At 36.5% G+C, this 13,150-nt stretch overlaps 1 protein-coding gene and 2 long non-coding RNA genes across 10 annotated transcripts; 1 reads left to right on the top strand and 2 right to left on the bottom strand.

Annotated features, from left to right (window-relative positions):
* The first annotated feature begins 441 nt into the window (after nt 1-441).
* LOC120089962 (protein EMSY-LIKE 1-like) lies at nt 442-5,141 on the top strand. Of its 8 annotated transcripts, none has more exons than XM_090307143.1 (11): nt 442-536; nt 679-862; nt 1,647-1,791; nt 1,893-2,002; nt 2,105-2,225; nt 2,378-2,605; nt 2,926-2,994; nt 3,796-4,047; nt 4,134-4,202; nt 4,298-4,361; nt 4,834-5,141. In XM_090307143.1, exons 3-11 carry the CDS (start codon nt 1,663-1,665, stop codon nt 4,884-4,886), a joined length of 1,095 nt encoding a protein of 364 aa, XP_090163269.1. In that variant the 5' UTR covers nt 442-536; nt 679-862; nt 1,647-1,662; the 3' UTR covers nt 4,887-5,141. The 8 variants fall into 8 exon arrangements, with proteins under 8 accessions (XP_090163269.1, XP_090163264.1, XP_090163266.1 ...); XM_090307138.1 differs by having other exon boundaries at nt 442-593; nt 1,610-1,791; XM_090307140.1 differs by having other exon boundaries at nt 450-536; nt 1,610-1,791.
* On the bottom strand, nt 4,883-5,484 carry LOC150032907 (uncharacterized). The gene is made up of 2 exons (XR_016524546.1): nt 5,344-5,484; nt 4,883-5,204 (listed from the first exon to the last, which is right to left on the bottom strand). It is a non-coding gene; the product is annotated as an uncharacterized LOC150032907 (long non-coding RNA).
* A 269-nt stretch (nt 5,485-5,753) lies between these two features.
* LOC120089963 (uncharacterized) lies at nt 5,754-7,356 on the bottom strand. Its single transcript, XR_005485361.2, has 2 exons — nt 6,187-7,356; nt 5,754-6,062 (listed from the first exon to the last, which is right to left on the bottom strand). It is a non-coding gene; the product is annotated as an uncharacterized LOC120089963 (long non-coding RNA).
* Nucleotides 7,357-13,150: the final 5,794 nt, after the last annotated feature.

Genomic DNA, 13,150 nt, shown 5'->3' with positions numbered 1-13,150 from the left:
TAGTCCTTATATTTAAAGATTTATACTTTTAACCTTAAATGTTCACTAAATATCCACTTTCAGTTTTGACTTTAATGTCTATTAATTACTTTAAAATAATTATGATGTGAGATTCCAAACTTAATTTTAATAGTTAAACTTAATTAATTATAATTACCTAGTACCAAACTAAAGTAAAATTCGAACCTCAATGGTAAAATTATATAATTTTGAAATTTAGGGATAAAGTTGAAATCAAGCTAAAAACTAGAGATATAAAAATGTAATCTATAGGTCAAATAGAAATTAAATTCAAAATTTTGAGACCAAAATAGTATATTTTCCTGAAAAAATATTAGGAAAGTATAAAAATATAATAGATGAAATTAAAACATCTTAAATAATATTTAGTAAATTGTAAAAAATCTAACATTACCCATATATATAGCCAAAACTTTAAATATATTTCTGTATTTTACATATTACATTTGTTTTTTTATCTTTTTCGTTGCTGGGGATTATTCTGAGCTCTGGGGCGTTTGGCGTTACTTTTGCAGGTGCGGTTTTCATATTCATTGGGGACAAAGAAGACACCTTTGTTCTACACATAATCAGTGAGCATTCAGTTATTCCTCAAAGCTCTCTTTGATTAATTTTTCGTTTTACCCATTTCCCCCTTTTGATTCTTCACTCTTGCAGTTCTCGTTTCAATCCATTCGCCACATTCTCCCATTGTTCAAGATCCCGCCTTCTCTCGCGTTTAATCCACTTCTCAGCTTCTTCTTTGTCGATAATTTCTTTCCAACTCTTTTCGCGATCGTTTATTTCCAATCTTTCAGGTTCTTGTCATTGATCATGAACTATGAAGCCTCCGACAGTAGCGGTAAGTTAGAATAATTTGGATTTTGTGGGAATGTGTAGTTCTTTCCAATGTAGTTTGGGGTTTTTTTCTTCTTTGAGCTTGCTGGGCTCTTTATTTGGGCAATTGGGAGTTCTTTGATTGTTCTGTTGAGTTGAAGTGCCTGATTTGGTGGTTACTTCGACGAGTGCTTCAAAATAGGTTTTCAGTTTTTGGTGTATAAACGGAAATTGGGGTTTGGTCATTTGGGGCATCCATGGAATAAAGGTTTAATTGGGTTTTTCCCTTTGTTTTTATGAGTACTGGGTTTTATCTTTTCCGTTATTTAGGTTTTAATTTTTGTAATTCTTCGCGAAATTTGTATGCGAGAAGGGGGGAGATTTTAGACTATTGCGCTCGATCATGGTGGGTAACGGCCGTTGCTTGACTGGCAAGCCAAGGAATTTTCTTTTTGGTTCCATTTTCTCAAGGGCATAATGAGGCAGGCATGAATCTGAACGAAAACGAAAATTGAACCTTCGAGCAGAGAAATTATTCCATTTAGGACTGTGAAGATTAAGGCTTTTCTGGATTATGAGTTCCCTCAGTATCCTGTTCGGTTGAATTGTTCCTAACATAAAGCATACATGATAGGGATTTCATCATTATAGCCTGTTTATAGGAACCTGGAGGATGTTATCAGAATATCACCATGTTAATGGGGAAAATGATGAGTTATTCTAGGTGTAACATCCTTTAAAATCATGTATCCTGCATATGAAATAACTGCAGGTACTGATGATGATCTTCCACCATCACGTCATAACAGAGTTTCTAGAAAGGGGATGCCTGGTTTGAGTTCTTTCTCATACTCTAGAGTGCATGACATGGAGGCCCAAATCCATCATCTCGAACAAGAAGCTTACTGCTCAGTACTGCGTGCATTTAAAGCCCAAGCGGATGCCATTACCTGGGTGTGTTCATCTTTCTCAAGTTCTGCTAGTATATATTTCATCTTCATGTTGTATTTATTTTAAGTTTTTGTTCACTGAGGTTCATACTCAATGCTTGGCAGGACAAAGAAAGCTTGATAACGGAGCTTAGGAAAGAATTGAGAGTATCAGATGATGAACACAGAGAGTTGCTCGCCAGGGTTAATTCTGATGATATCATCCGTGAGATTAGGTTAGAATGTTTGCTAAGCAATTGATTTTTTTAGAATTTTAGTTCATTTGGGAGATGTATGTTTCCTCAACTCTATTGTGTTATGTGTTGAGATGGTACAAGGGAGTGGAGACAGGCAGGTGGGCACCTAAATGTGAGACGCAGTTCGTCCCAGCCAATTCATGATGTTGTTCCCAGTCCAACGGTTTCAGCGTCGCGTAAGAAGCAGAAAACAAGTCAACTGGTAGGCTTTCACACGTCAATTCTGGTTCCTAAACCATGCTTTTTGTTGCACTAAAGGGCCTTTCCCCCTTTTTTGCAGCAACATATAAATAAGACATGATTGTCCCGAGTTTTCTGCTTATTTTAGCTCTCTTCATTTTTTTTTCTTATTAGAATGCACCATTGCCTGGTTTTTCATCTATGAAACCGATGCAGTACTCTTCTTCTGTTCCTGCTGGAAGTAGACAGTTAAATAATCATAGTTCTTCTGGTGCCCTTCTGGCAAATGAATCTGCTGAAGCTCCACCATATGACACTTTAATTGGAAGGAAAGTGTGGACCAGGTGGCCCGAGGACAACAGCTTTTACGAGGCTGTCATAAAAGATTACGATCCTGTTAAGGCATGTCTGAGTCTGAAAATTTTGCCCCAAGTGTTGTTTTGAACTTATTTTTATTTGTGTTTCAACATATATGTCTAGATGTTTCAAATTCATATTATTACTTCACCTCATTCGAGCCATCACCCCCGCCACCCCCCCAAAAAAAAAAAAAAAAAAAAAAGATAGAGCTACCTTGAATCTGATAATTATCGGCTTACCAGGTTTAGTTTGCAAATGCATAAATGACTCAGGTAGCACCTGCTTTGGCTGTTTGGGATGATATTTTCTTATGTGCTGATTGTTGGTTATCTTCTGTACTTCATACGCTATTTTTCTTTCAGGGCCAGCATGCATTGGTTTATGATATAAATACTGCACGAGAGACATGGGAATGGGTTGATATTAAAGAGGTATGTTTGGGTTCTGCTTTCTTTATTGTGCCAAAGTATTTCTCTGCATCAATTGTGAGATTTTTGTTTGTGAAACTTTGGATTTTAGGTTCCATGGATTGAGTTATGGAATATGTCAAATGTTGGCCAATTTTAGGAAATGCATGAGAATAAATGAGATTCAGTACATTCTTTAAAAATAAATGCCGTTTTCTGTACTTTTTAGGAAGTGTTAGTTTTCAAAAGTGGTTTTTGGTTCATGAATCATACATATTACTAAGACCTTTATGTTAATTATTTCCTATTTGTGACTTTGCTATTCTCTGATCTTAAGCCTTAGGCTTGACATACCTTAATTCCTCAAGTTAGACTACTGCCATCCCTCTTTACCACTTATTCATACGTGCAAATGCACAAATACGTGAACCCTAGTTTGGTGTATTGGCTCCTCTTGCTACTCAAAGTACTAGTAGTTCTCTTATCAAAGTTCAGTTTGATTGGCTCAAGAGACAAAAAAATAGACTTAGTTAGCATTGTTCCACCCTACCTACAATCGTGTGATCTTATTTTTAAGTTGGAAGGTTGGCGTCCGCAGTTTATTTGGATGACCTGTGGAGAAAAAGATTAGAATTCTCTTCTTCCCAAAATCGTTTGCTGAGTCCTTGAAAATTTTTATATAATTGACAGAAGTTGGAATATGTTTTGCTGAGGATATTGTTATGCTGTTTGCATAAAGTTTGCTTGATGGAACATGTTACATTTTGGTGTGATTAGGTTGTGAAGTCCAATCTTGTGCAGTGACTGATTTTCTGCTAACTGCAGATCCCGCCGGAGGATATTCGATGGGATAGTGAGGATCCAGGAATCACTCATCGAGGAGGTCACGGAGGGCAAAGCCGTGTCTATAGAAGATTGCAAAGCTTGGGTGGTGGGTTAGCTCCTGGTAGTACAGGTAGAGGGAGAGGACACTCAAAGAGCCAATCCAGAAAGGAAATTTCGCCATCACAAAATGGTGTTGGAAAGAAAGTGCTGGATGATATAGAATTACTTAATACAGAGGCATTGGTACAGGAGGTAATATATATATATATATATTTTGGCAACAGATTGGATAAAAATTCATACAGGGATATCCATTTGCTGATTTTCAACACCAACAGGTAGAGAAAGTTTTCAATACAAGTAATCCCGACCCTGCAGAGCTCGAAAAGGCAAAGAAAATGCTTAAAGTATGGTCCATATCATGCTATTCCAATTCCATTTTTCTCTGTTCCATCTTTCCTTTCCATTACAAGATAAATCGCGTTTCGTATTCGACGTGCAGGATCACGAGCAGGCACTTGTGGATGCAATTTCTAGACTAACTTATGCATCTGATGGTGAAAGTGGTAACTAATATGTGTACTTGATAATATAGCATCTCTGCATTCCGTTGTTTATCTCATATCTTCCTCTTTTGGTAGTAATAATCACTTAAATGTGTTTGTATGAAGAACCTGGAACAGGTTTCGGTTAGCATTATAAAAATTTATTGATGCCCATTTGTATTTTCCCTTTTTTTCTACAGAATTACAGCTGGAATCCCTCTTTCATCTTCTTGTATTGATTTTGAATTTTGTATGTTCTTGTGGCGCAAACGAATAGAGATAAACAAATTTTGGATTTTAACTGTATAGTTTCCCGACATTAGTCTTCAAAGCACGACAATAATTTTCTGTGTTTCATGTTCATTATTCTATCAAATTTGCTTAACTAGTGATCTCGTTAAATTTGACAATATGGTGTTGGGATTCGTTTACCAATTGTTGAATAAGCGAAACAGATGTTTGTATCTAATTTTCTTCTTTTAATGCATAACAGAAGGGGCGCAGCCAAATGTGCATGACCAATTAGTTGACAAGAACAATACTTGAGCTACCAATTGCCAGTGCAAGTGCCAGTGCCAAATCTGAATATGGAAATGTCTACAATTATTGAGTTGTACCAAAAATTACTCTATGTTAGTGGATCAAATTCTTTTGTTTTTTTTTTAATGTTTTTCTCTTCCAGGGAGGGGGAGGGATTGCCTTTTCTTATGATTATCTATGGCACTAGATAGAATAGTAAACAATATTGTGAAAATTAGCACTCTGTAGCTTTGTAATTGCATTACTCCCGAATTCTTTCAATTCTCTTTCGCTGTTGTTTCAATATTTGTGTTCTGCTTAAGCTGTATTATCAATCCAGCTAAACTGCAAGCCAAAGTAAAATGAAATGGTTATGTAAAACAAATAAAACAAGAACAGTGTATCACTGTATCTTGCAACTCTAGGAAACGCTTCAAATGGTTTAGAATTGCTGAAAAGTGAAGTTGATAGGTTAAGAAATAACCATCCAACATATTTAGAATTCAGATAATGGCATCTCTTTTCTAAGGTTTCTAATGTCTGCCAACTGCAAATTGATTGTTTGTAGCCTCCCTCCCCCTAAATTGACACCAATAAACGACCATGAAAGGACAATAGTGACGTATCCCTTCACAGAAATGTATACTTATGCAATATCAGTAAACTCTAATCATGCATGGTATCGATGTTTTAGGAGATCATTTTCAAAACAATTAAAGCAATTACTTTAAAAATTATTCCTATGAACTATGATGGCAGCGATTTATCTATTTAGAACTACTTGCACATGCTCATGCTCATGCTCATGGTTCATGTAAGAACATGTTCTTCAAATCTTGTAAAACGACGCCATCCGTGAGAACAGACTAAAGAAACAGAAGAAGAGAAAACAGCTTTTAAAAACTAGTAGAGCAGATATGTGTATATTAGTTTCTGTTCTTGGAAATAGAAATCTGTCATAGAAAAACAGCTCCTAACCAGCTGCTTGATAACGTTCGAAATTTCAAGCTTTATATAGTTGTCTTTAGCAGTCTTCTAACTTAGACTGTGGGAAGAGAACAAGAAACACAGAAGCTAACAGAACATTACTCCAATAGTCCAAACACAAAAAAGTCCTAGTTTCCAATTGTAAATCTAGAGTCCAAGAAAGATTGTCCCTAACATTGAAGGAGGTCACCGTCTGAACAACTCTTCAGCAGATTCCTTCAATGGATAAAGAATCTAAGTATGAATAGAGACATACACAAAGAACTCAATTGAAAAACATAGGATGGAACCTAGAAACAGATAGCACCATAAAAGAATTCAGATCCTTAGAAAATTATACCTCAATTGTTATCAAAGATGGGGTGAGATTCCAAACTCTGAAAAACAAAAGATAATAAAACGTTGTGTATGAATATACCAACATAAAGAAAGCCTTCTCCACCTTCACCTAGGGACCCCTCCATTATCATTTCTGTTGTTAAGTTTCCTGTTTCCATTACTGTGGCAAGCAAGTATCACACTCCAAATTGGCAAATATCCCTTAAGAATTGCAACTATCCAAGGAAGATATGGAAGATTTGGAGAATCTCGCAGTCTCCAAGTACAGAATCAATAGAGGGCAATACTTTGAGAACTATAATTACAACAAAAGAGTTGCATAAATTGTTCTACTTCGTTCTCTTTCAATCAATCTACTAATTATGCAAAGGTGAATGGAATAAAATAAAGAGTCATGGATGGTCAACTTCGACCAAAGGCATACATGTCTACAGCCAATAATTTATTGTCAAGCACCCCCCTCTCACCCCAAATGCATGGATTATAAAGTTTCAACAGATTGAATATGATCTCAGTCAATTCAAATAAACTCAAGGAAATAAAGTTCATGCCAACATAGAAACCATCAAAATCCAAAAGCTAGTGTACCAAAAGGAAACAACCACCGCCGATCGGAGCTGTCACTAGAGAACACAGCGAAAAGGCACAGAAAAAACAGGAGGTACCATCTGGAGCTACCCATCAAGTCAAAGACCACTAAAGTCCAGTTGAAAGAGGAAAATCGAAATTGAAAACAATCAAATACCCACAAAAAAAACAGATACGGAAGTGGTGAAACAGACCTGCAAATGAACCCCTACCAAACAAAAATGTGAGTGGCACAAAATTATTGCAGAAGAGACTTCTGTGAAGAGTTTTCATCTAATCGTGGTTGAATATCAGAGCAACCAATGAGAAGCTAGCCGGATGATCTTGCCGCCACGCCTCTCATATGGATCGCGGCAGCAGGAAAATGGTCGCAAGCGAAGCGATTGATGATAACTGAAGGAGCGACGCCATGAAAACGCTGAAAGATCGAAGCCCAAAAACCATGGTTGTAGATTGAAATCTTGCGTTACTTGATTCAATTCTTATCCCTCCTAATTAAACAGAAAATCAGGAAGAAAGGTTAATCGATGTCAGAGAGAGAGGAGGAGAGGAGAGAGAGAGGATGGACATTGAAGTGCAGCTGACGCTAAGATTGGGGGAGGAAATGCCGATGTTTTATTTGGAACCGATCCTCGAGGGTTGGTCGACATGTCGTTTTTAATTTGGAAATCTTTTTTTTTTTTTTAGAAGAGGATTTTGAAATCTATGATTAATGATGTTAGAAATAATGATATTGGATAAATATAGATGTTTAAGATTCCTTGTTATTTTCTTGGACTTTCTGGAATTATCTCTACTCTTGTCTTTGATAGATCTTGTCTAAGAGGTTGCTATTCATATTGTCAAATCTGTAGAATATTTCTTTCCTTGTTTATCGTATTTTGCATAATATTTTATTTGAATTTTTTTCCTCTTTAGTGAGTTGACGATTTTATTGGAAATATTTTTCATCTTTTGGTTGTGTTATTTAAGCTTAAGAAGTTATTCTGCTAGGGTTGCCGCTTCGATTATTGTGTGAGTTTTACGAACTTCTTGTAAGATCTACATTGTTTCTCAAGAAGAAGTTCTTTGTGTTATTTGTGGCAGTGTGTTCATCGCTTGTTCTTACTACAATTCATGGAGGTTGATTTATTTTAAAGGGAGTCAAAGACTTTGTTGATCGAGAAGGATTTCTCTTGCCTTAAGAGGAGCCCAAGTTCTCACGTGAAAGGAGTTCACAAGTAGAATGAAAGATATCATCAAGTGAGAAGAAGTCTCACACTTTTAAGGGGAGCCTAAATGTTTCAGCACTAATAGGGGAGAGAGAAAACCTCACATCTAGAGGGAGCCTGTCAAAGAATTTGGGTTGTTTGAGTGTCATTGTAATCGTTTTTATTTTATAGATAAGTACAACTTTGTAATCGCTTGACTTTTACATATTAGTGGATTATCTTTCTAGGCACTTTGTCCCCAAGACGTAGGTGGTTTATCACTGAACTGGGTAAACAATCTTGGAATGTTTGTCTTCATTTTACTTCTTGTTGTTTTACTGTTGTCTTTAAATGTGTTAGGACATTGTGTGAGACAATCATATAGAGTGCGAATAACCAATTTTCAAAATTTCAATTGGTATCAGAGAGGGCCACCTTTATCTCAAGTGCTTTGATCATGGAAGGTATTAAGGAAGGTGATTCCACTATGCGTCCTCCTATTATTGATAAAACAAATTACTTATATTGGAAAGCCAAGATGACTGCATTTCTTGAAGTCAATTGACAGCAAAACTTGGAAGGCTACCATGACAGGATGGTCTCCTCCAACTGTGAAAAATGGCATGACAAAGAAGGTTTGAAACCCGAGATCCAGTGGTTTGAAGCTAGAGATGAAGCCTCCTTGAGGAATTCTCCTACTTTAAATGTTTGATGTGGATCGCAACATATTCCACTTGATTAATACTGCATGTCAGCAAAAACAAGCTTGGGATATCTTGTTAGTTACTCATGAAGGAACTTAGAAAGTCAAGATGTCTAGACTGAAACTCTTGATTTCAAAGTTTGAAAATCTCATAATGTAGAATGATGAATCGATTGCCGAGTTTAATGTTCCATTACTAGATGTTGCCAATGAGTCATTTTCCTTGGGAGAGAAAATCTCTGAAGAAAAGCTGGTTAGGAAAGTGCTCAGGTCCTTACCTAAGAAATTTGATATGAAAATAACTACTATTAAGGAAGCCCATGACATCTTCAAGATGAAAGTTGATGAACTATTTGGCTTTCTGTTAACCTTTGAAATTTCTGTGGAAGGAAAACTGGAAAAACAAAATAAATGAGTGGCTTTACAGTCCTCGGTTGAAGAAGAGCACGATGATCTAAATAGGGAGACTGATGAGTCTCTTGTTGAATGTCCAAACAATTCAATTGTGTTCTCGAACGTTTTGAAAAGAAGGCGGGAAATCTAAGCATCCAGAATACCAGATCATGAGGAAATCTTCCTTCTACACATTCTAAATCCCAAAATATTTGAAAGGATCTTGACAAGGTTGGCTTTACCAACTACCAAAACAAGGAAAAGTCATACAAATCCAGAGAGTGTGAAGACTTCGAACACTTTCAAGAAGAATGATGTCCAAATTTTCTAAAAAGGCATAATAGAAGTTATGTCTTGACCTAGTCTGATGTTGACTTTGATGGGAGTAGTGACTCTGAAGTTGATGTCAAGGCTTTTGTTAGTAGCATCTATTCAGACACTTTGTCCTATGAAAATCTTGTCCTTAATGTGTTCGTAGAAAGTGAAAATAACGAGTATAATCCCGTGTCTTCTGGCCCCTCCTATTGAGCTCTGTTCAACAAGTGGCAAGACAACTTGAAGGACTTGATGTTCAAAAGAGAGGATTGAATCTCTAATGTCTGACAATCATAGACTTATGTCTATTATTGCTTATTTAAAACGTGAACTAAATCTTCTCAAGGTTGAAAAATACTCCATGTGCAAGTTAGTTAGAATGCTAAACTCGGGGACTAAATCTTTAGACGGAATCTTGTCAAAAGGAAAAGCAGCCTATGACAATGTCAGGCTAAGATTCTCAAGAGGGGGAATCAAAGACAATCAATCATCTCACCATAATGGGAGATGATGCGTAAAATTATGGTGTGTTATGGTGTGAGTTTGAGATGAACATGCAAGTTTTCCTAACAAGGCCTAAGTATAAGCCTCCTTAGGTTTCATGGTAAGTTCAGGGTCGAACACAGGGACTACTAAGTAGATATACGATAGACTCTTTGATTCTATTGCTGTGGTAAAAATAAATGAAGTAGATATTGTTTTGATTGAGATTTTTCCTATGCAACGGAGTTTAATGCGGAGTGATGAAAGCGTAGAGTTACGATAAGTATGTGATGAAGGGGTTGAGAAGAAGTTTAGCTAACATTTCATAAAATTATGCACAAGTTATGCGATCATACTACACACAAATATTAGTACTACATTTCTCAATGCAGAACCCACAATTCCTATTTCTAGGACGCATGCGATGCATATGCGAAAATGTCAATAGGACTTATTTCTAAGTTTCTATTCTTGCTTATGCGATCTAGTCTGACTCTCTCAAGCCTAGGTTCTATCTTTAGACTACTCTCTTAAGTATGTCCAAATGAATGACGCACACATAAGACAAGGTGACCGCATACCACCAATCCTATTTCTAGGGCACATGCGATGTGTACATAGCAGATAGAACTTATGTCTAAGTTTCTACTCTTGCTTATGCGATCTAATCTGACTCTCTCAAGCCTAGATTCTATTTTTAGACTACTTTCTCAAGTACATCCAAAGGTGAATGCTACATACATAAGACAAGATGATCGCATAAAATGTAAATCTTAAGTCATGCTAGCTAAGTGCTTTTCAACCCATTCAGAAATTTAGCTACTCATGCATGGTGTGGAGAGATTGAACACAAATCGAAATGAAGATTCCATTTTCTACTAATAAAGTACTGAATACAAAATAACAAATGGATTTGAGAGATAACAAGCCCGGTAAGCAATGTCTTGCTTCCCGTGGCCTTTTACACTACTCTTGATCACTTCAACTCTGTTCTAAATGTGGATTCTTGCTCTCGCAAGGGTTGGCCCTCTCTCCTTTGTATTGCTTTCCGGAAGTCTCTCGATCTGTCCGGGAGCGATTTCTCTTGGTTTTTCCTCGTCTCCTTGCTCACTCTGTCCTCATGTATGTGTATAAGTATGTGCGGGAATGGATTAACTAACTCCCTTTCTCTCTGGTGGCCTTTGGTATTTTTAGATTTCAAGGTGAAGCAGCTTTTCTTACATATGATTGCAATGATGGGCGGCATTAATTTCCCTACTCTATTGCACCATTTAAAAGTCACTGAAAGTTCAATGTACTTGCTACAGTGTAGCTTTTAACGGCTTGTTAACTAAATTCGGAATCGACCGTTATCAGCTTTACGTCCTATCACGATTTATTATGCTGTCACCTTGATACGAAGTCTTTATGTGATCACCTTTTCAAGAGAACTTCTCACGATCGCATGACTTGCAATCACAACTTCAAGCACACTAATGCATTGTGCCTTTGGATCGCAATTTCATATGTGTCATTGTATTGTACCAGCACAAAATAGGTAAATTAACTGGTTTTATGCGATGAGCACTCGCGATCACAATTCCTTTCAGTTTAGCACTTTCGGACATGATATTGCCTATTTTACCATCACATTCTCTCATTGTTTTACTTATTTGAGCTGTAATAACTTGTATTTCTACCAATTATCAGGAGACAAACAATTAAGTTTATAAGAGCACATCGTTCTAAATCATATGGCTTACCAAAAACATCTTCAAGTAGTATAAACAATAGACACAATCTTTAATTTAAACAAATATAGGTATGTCATTACTGTGGAAAAAAAGGTCACAAGAGGCCTTTCTATTTTCAACTATATGGAACTCCTTATAGACCTAAAAACATGTCGTACATGTCTCCTCATGCTAGAAATAGGTCTCCTCAAATGAAACAGGTGTGGAGAATCAAAGATGTACAACATAAATATAATATGGTCTTAACTTCCCTCAGGTCCTCTGCTAAGGAAGACTGGTTCTTTGACAGTGGCAACTCTAGACACATGACAGGAGAAAAGACCTTTATCTCTGACCTAAAGCCTCTGAGTTCTAAACGTGTTACCTTTGGTTATGGAGCTACTAAAAAAATTATTGGAAAGGGCAAACTGAACTTTCCTGGTCTTCCTTCTCTCTGTGATGCAATATTGGTTGAAGGATGTACTACTAATTTTATCAGTATCAGATAATTGTGTGATCAAGGGTTGAATGTCAATTTTACTAAAGAAAGATACATTGTTACAGATGTCAAAGCACTTGTCATGACAGGTACACGTTCTTCCGATAGCTGCTATTTATGGTTTCCTAATAATTCTTTTTAGGTTTGTTACCTATCTCATCAAGAAGAGGCATGTTTGTGGCATAAATGCTTCGGTCATATGAGTATGAAGTATATTTAGAAAGTTGTGTCAAAAAATGCTATCATTGGCCTTCTCCCTTTGCAAGTCACAAATGGGAATCATTTGTGGTGGTTGTCAAGCTAGTAAACAGATTCATGTATCTTATAAACAGGTATCTCATATTGTTTCTAATCGCATTATAGGATTACTTCTTCTGGACCTTATGGGTCCTATGCAAATAGAAAGTCTTAGAGGAAAAAAGTATGCTATTGTATGTGTTGATGACTACTCAAGATACACTTGGGTCATTTTCTTCATGATAAACCAAAAACGATTACTTCGTTTCAAGCACTATGTCTTCAAGTTCAAAGAGAAAAGAACTTGAATGTCATTCATATTAGAAGTGATCACGATCGTGAATTTGAAAATTCTTAGTTTAATGAATTTTGCTCCTTTACTGGTATTCATCACAAGTTCTCTGCCTCTATTACTCCTCAGGAAAATGGGGTTGTTGAACGGAATAATCAGACTCTCTGAGAGATGGCCCTAATCATGCTCCATGCTAAAAATTTGCCTTTCCACTTCTGGGTTGAAGATTTGAATACTACATATCACATCTATAACCGAGTAGCTCTACGTCTAAGTTCCCCAACACGAGTTATGAAATATGGAGGGAGAGAAAATCTAATGTCAAATATTTTCATATATTGGACAACATGTGTTATATTTTAGTAGATAGAGACACCAGGAGAAATGGAATTTCAAATCCAATGAAGACATATTTTTTTTGGTTATTCCACAAATAGTAGGGCCTACCGCGCGTACAACAAACGCACACGGTGTGTCATGAATCTTTAAATGTTGTAATTGATGATGTAATAAATGGTTCTGATATTGTCTCTAAGAAGAGGCATGTTACCTG

Source organism: Benincasa hispida, chromosome 11 (assembly GCF_027475165.1).
Source record: "Benincasa hispida cultivar pf3 chromosome 11, pf3_genome.v1.1, whole genome shotgun sequence".
Classification (NCBI taxonomy): Eukaryota; Viridiplantae; Streptophyta; class Magnoliopsida; order Cucurbitales; family Cucurbitaceae; genus Benincasa; species Benincasa hispida.
The sequence above is the reverse complement of the archived record's forward strand: the minus strand, read 5'-3'. Positions and strand labels throughout refer to the sequence as shown.

What these genes read in the sequence shown, in the direction of transcription:
- LOC120089962 (XM_090307138.1), top strand. Translation starts at nt 835, where the DNA reads ATGAACTATGAAGCCTCCGACAGTAGCG. An exon ending in TGAAGCCTCCGACAGTAGCG is followed by an intron (nt 863 to 1,609) that starts GTAAGTTAGAAT and finishes AAATAACTGCAG; the next exon opens with GTACTGATGATGATCTTCCA. An exon ending in AAGATTACGATCCTGTTAAG is followed by an intron (nt 2,606 to 2,925) that starts GCATGTCTGAGT and finishes TTTTTCTTTCAG; the next exon opens with GGCCAGCATGCATTGGTTTA.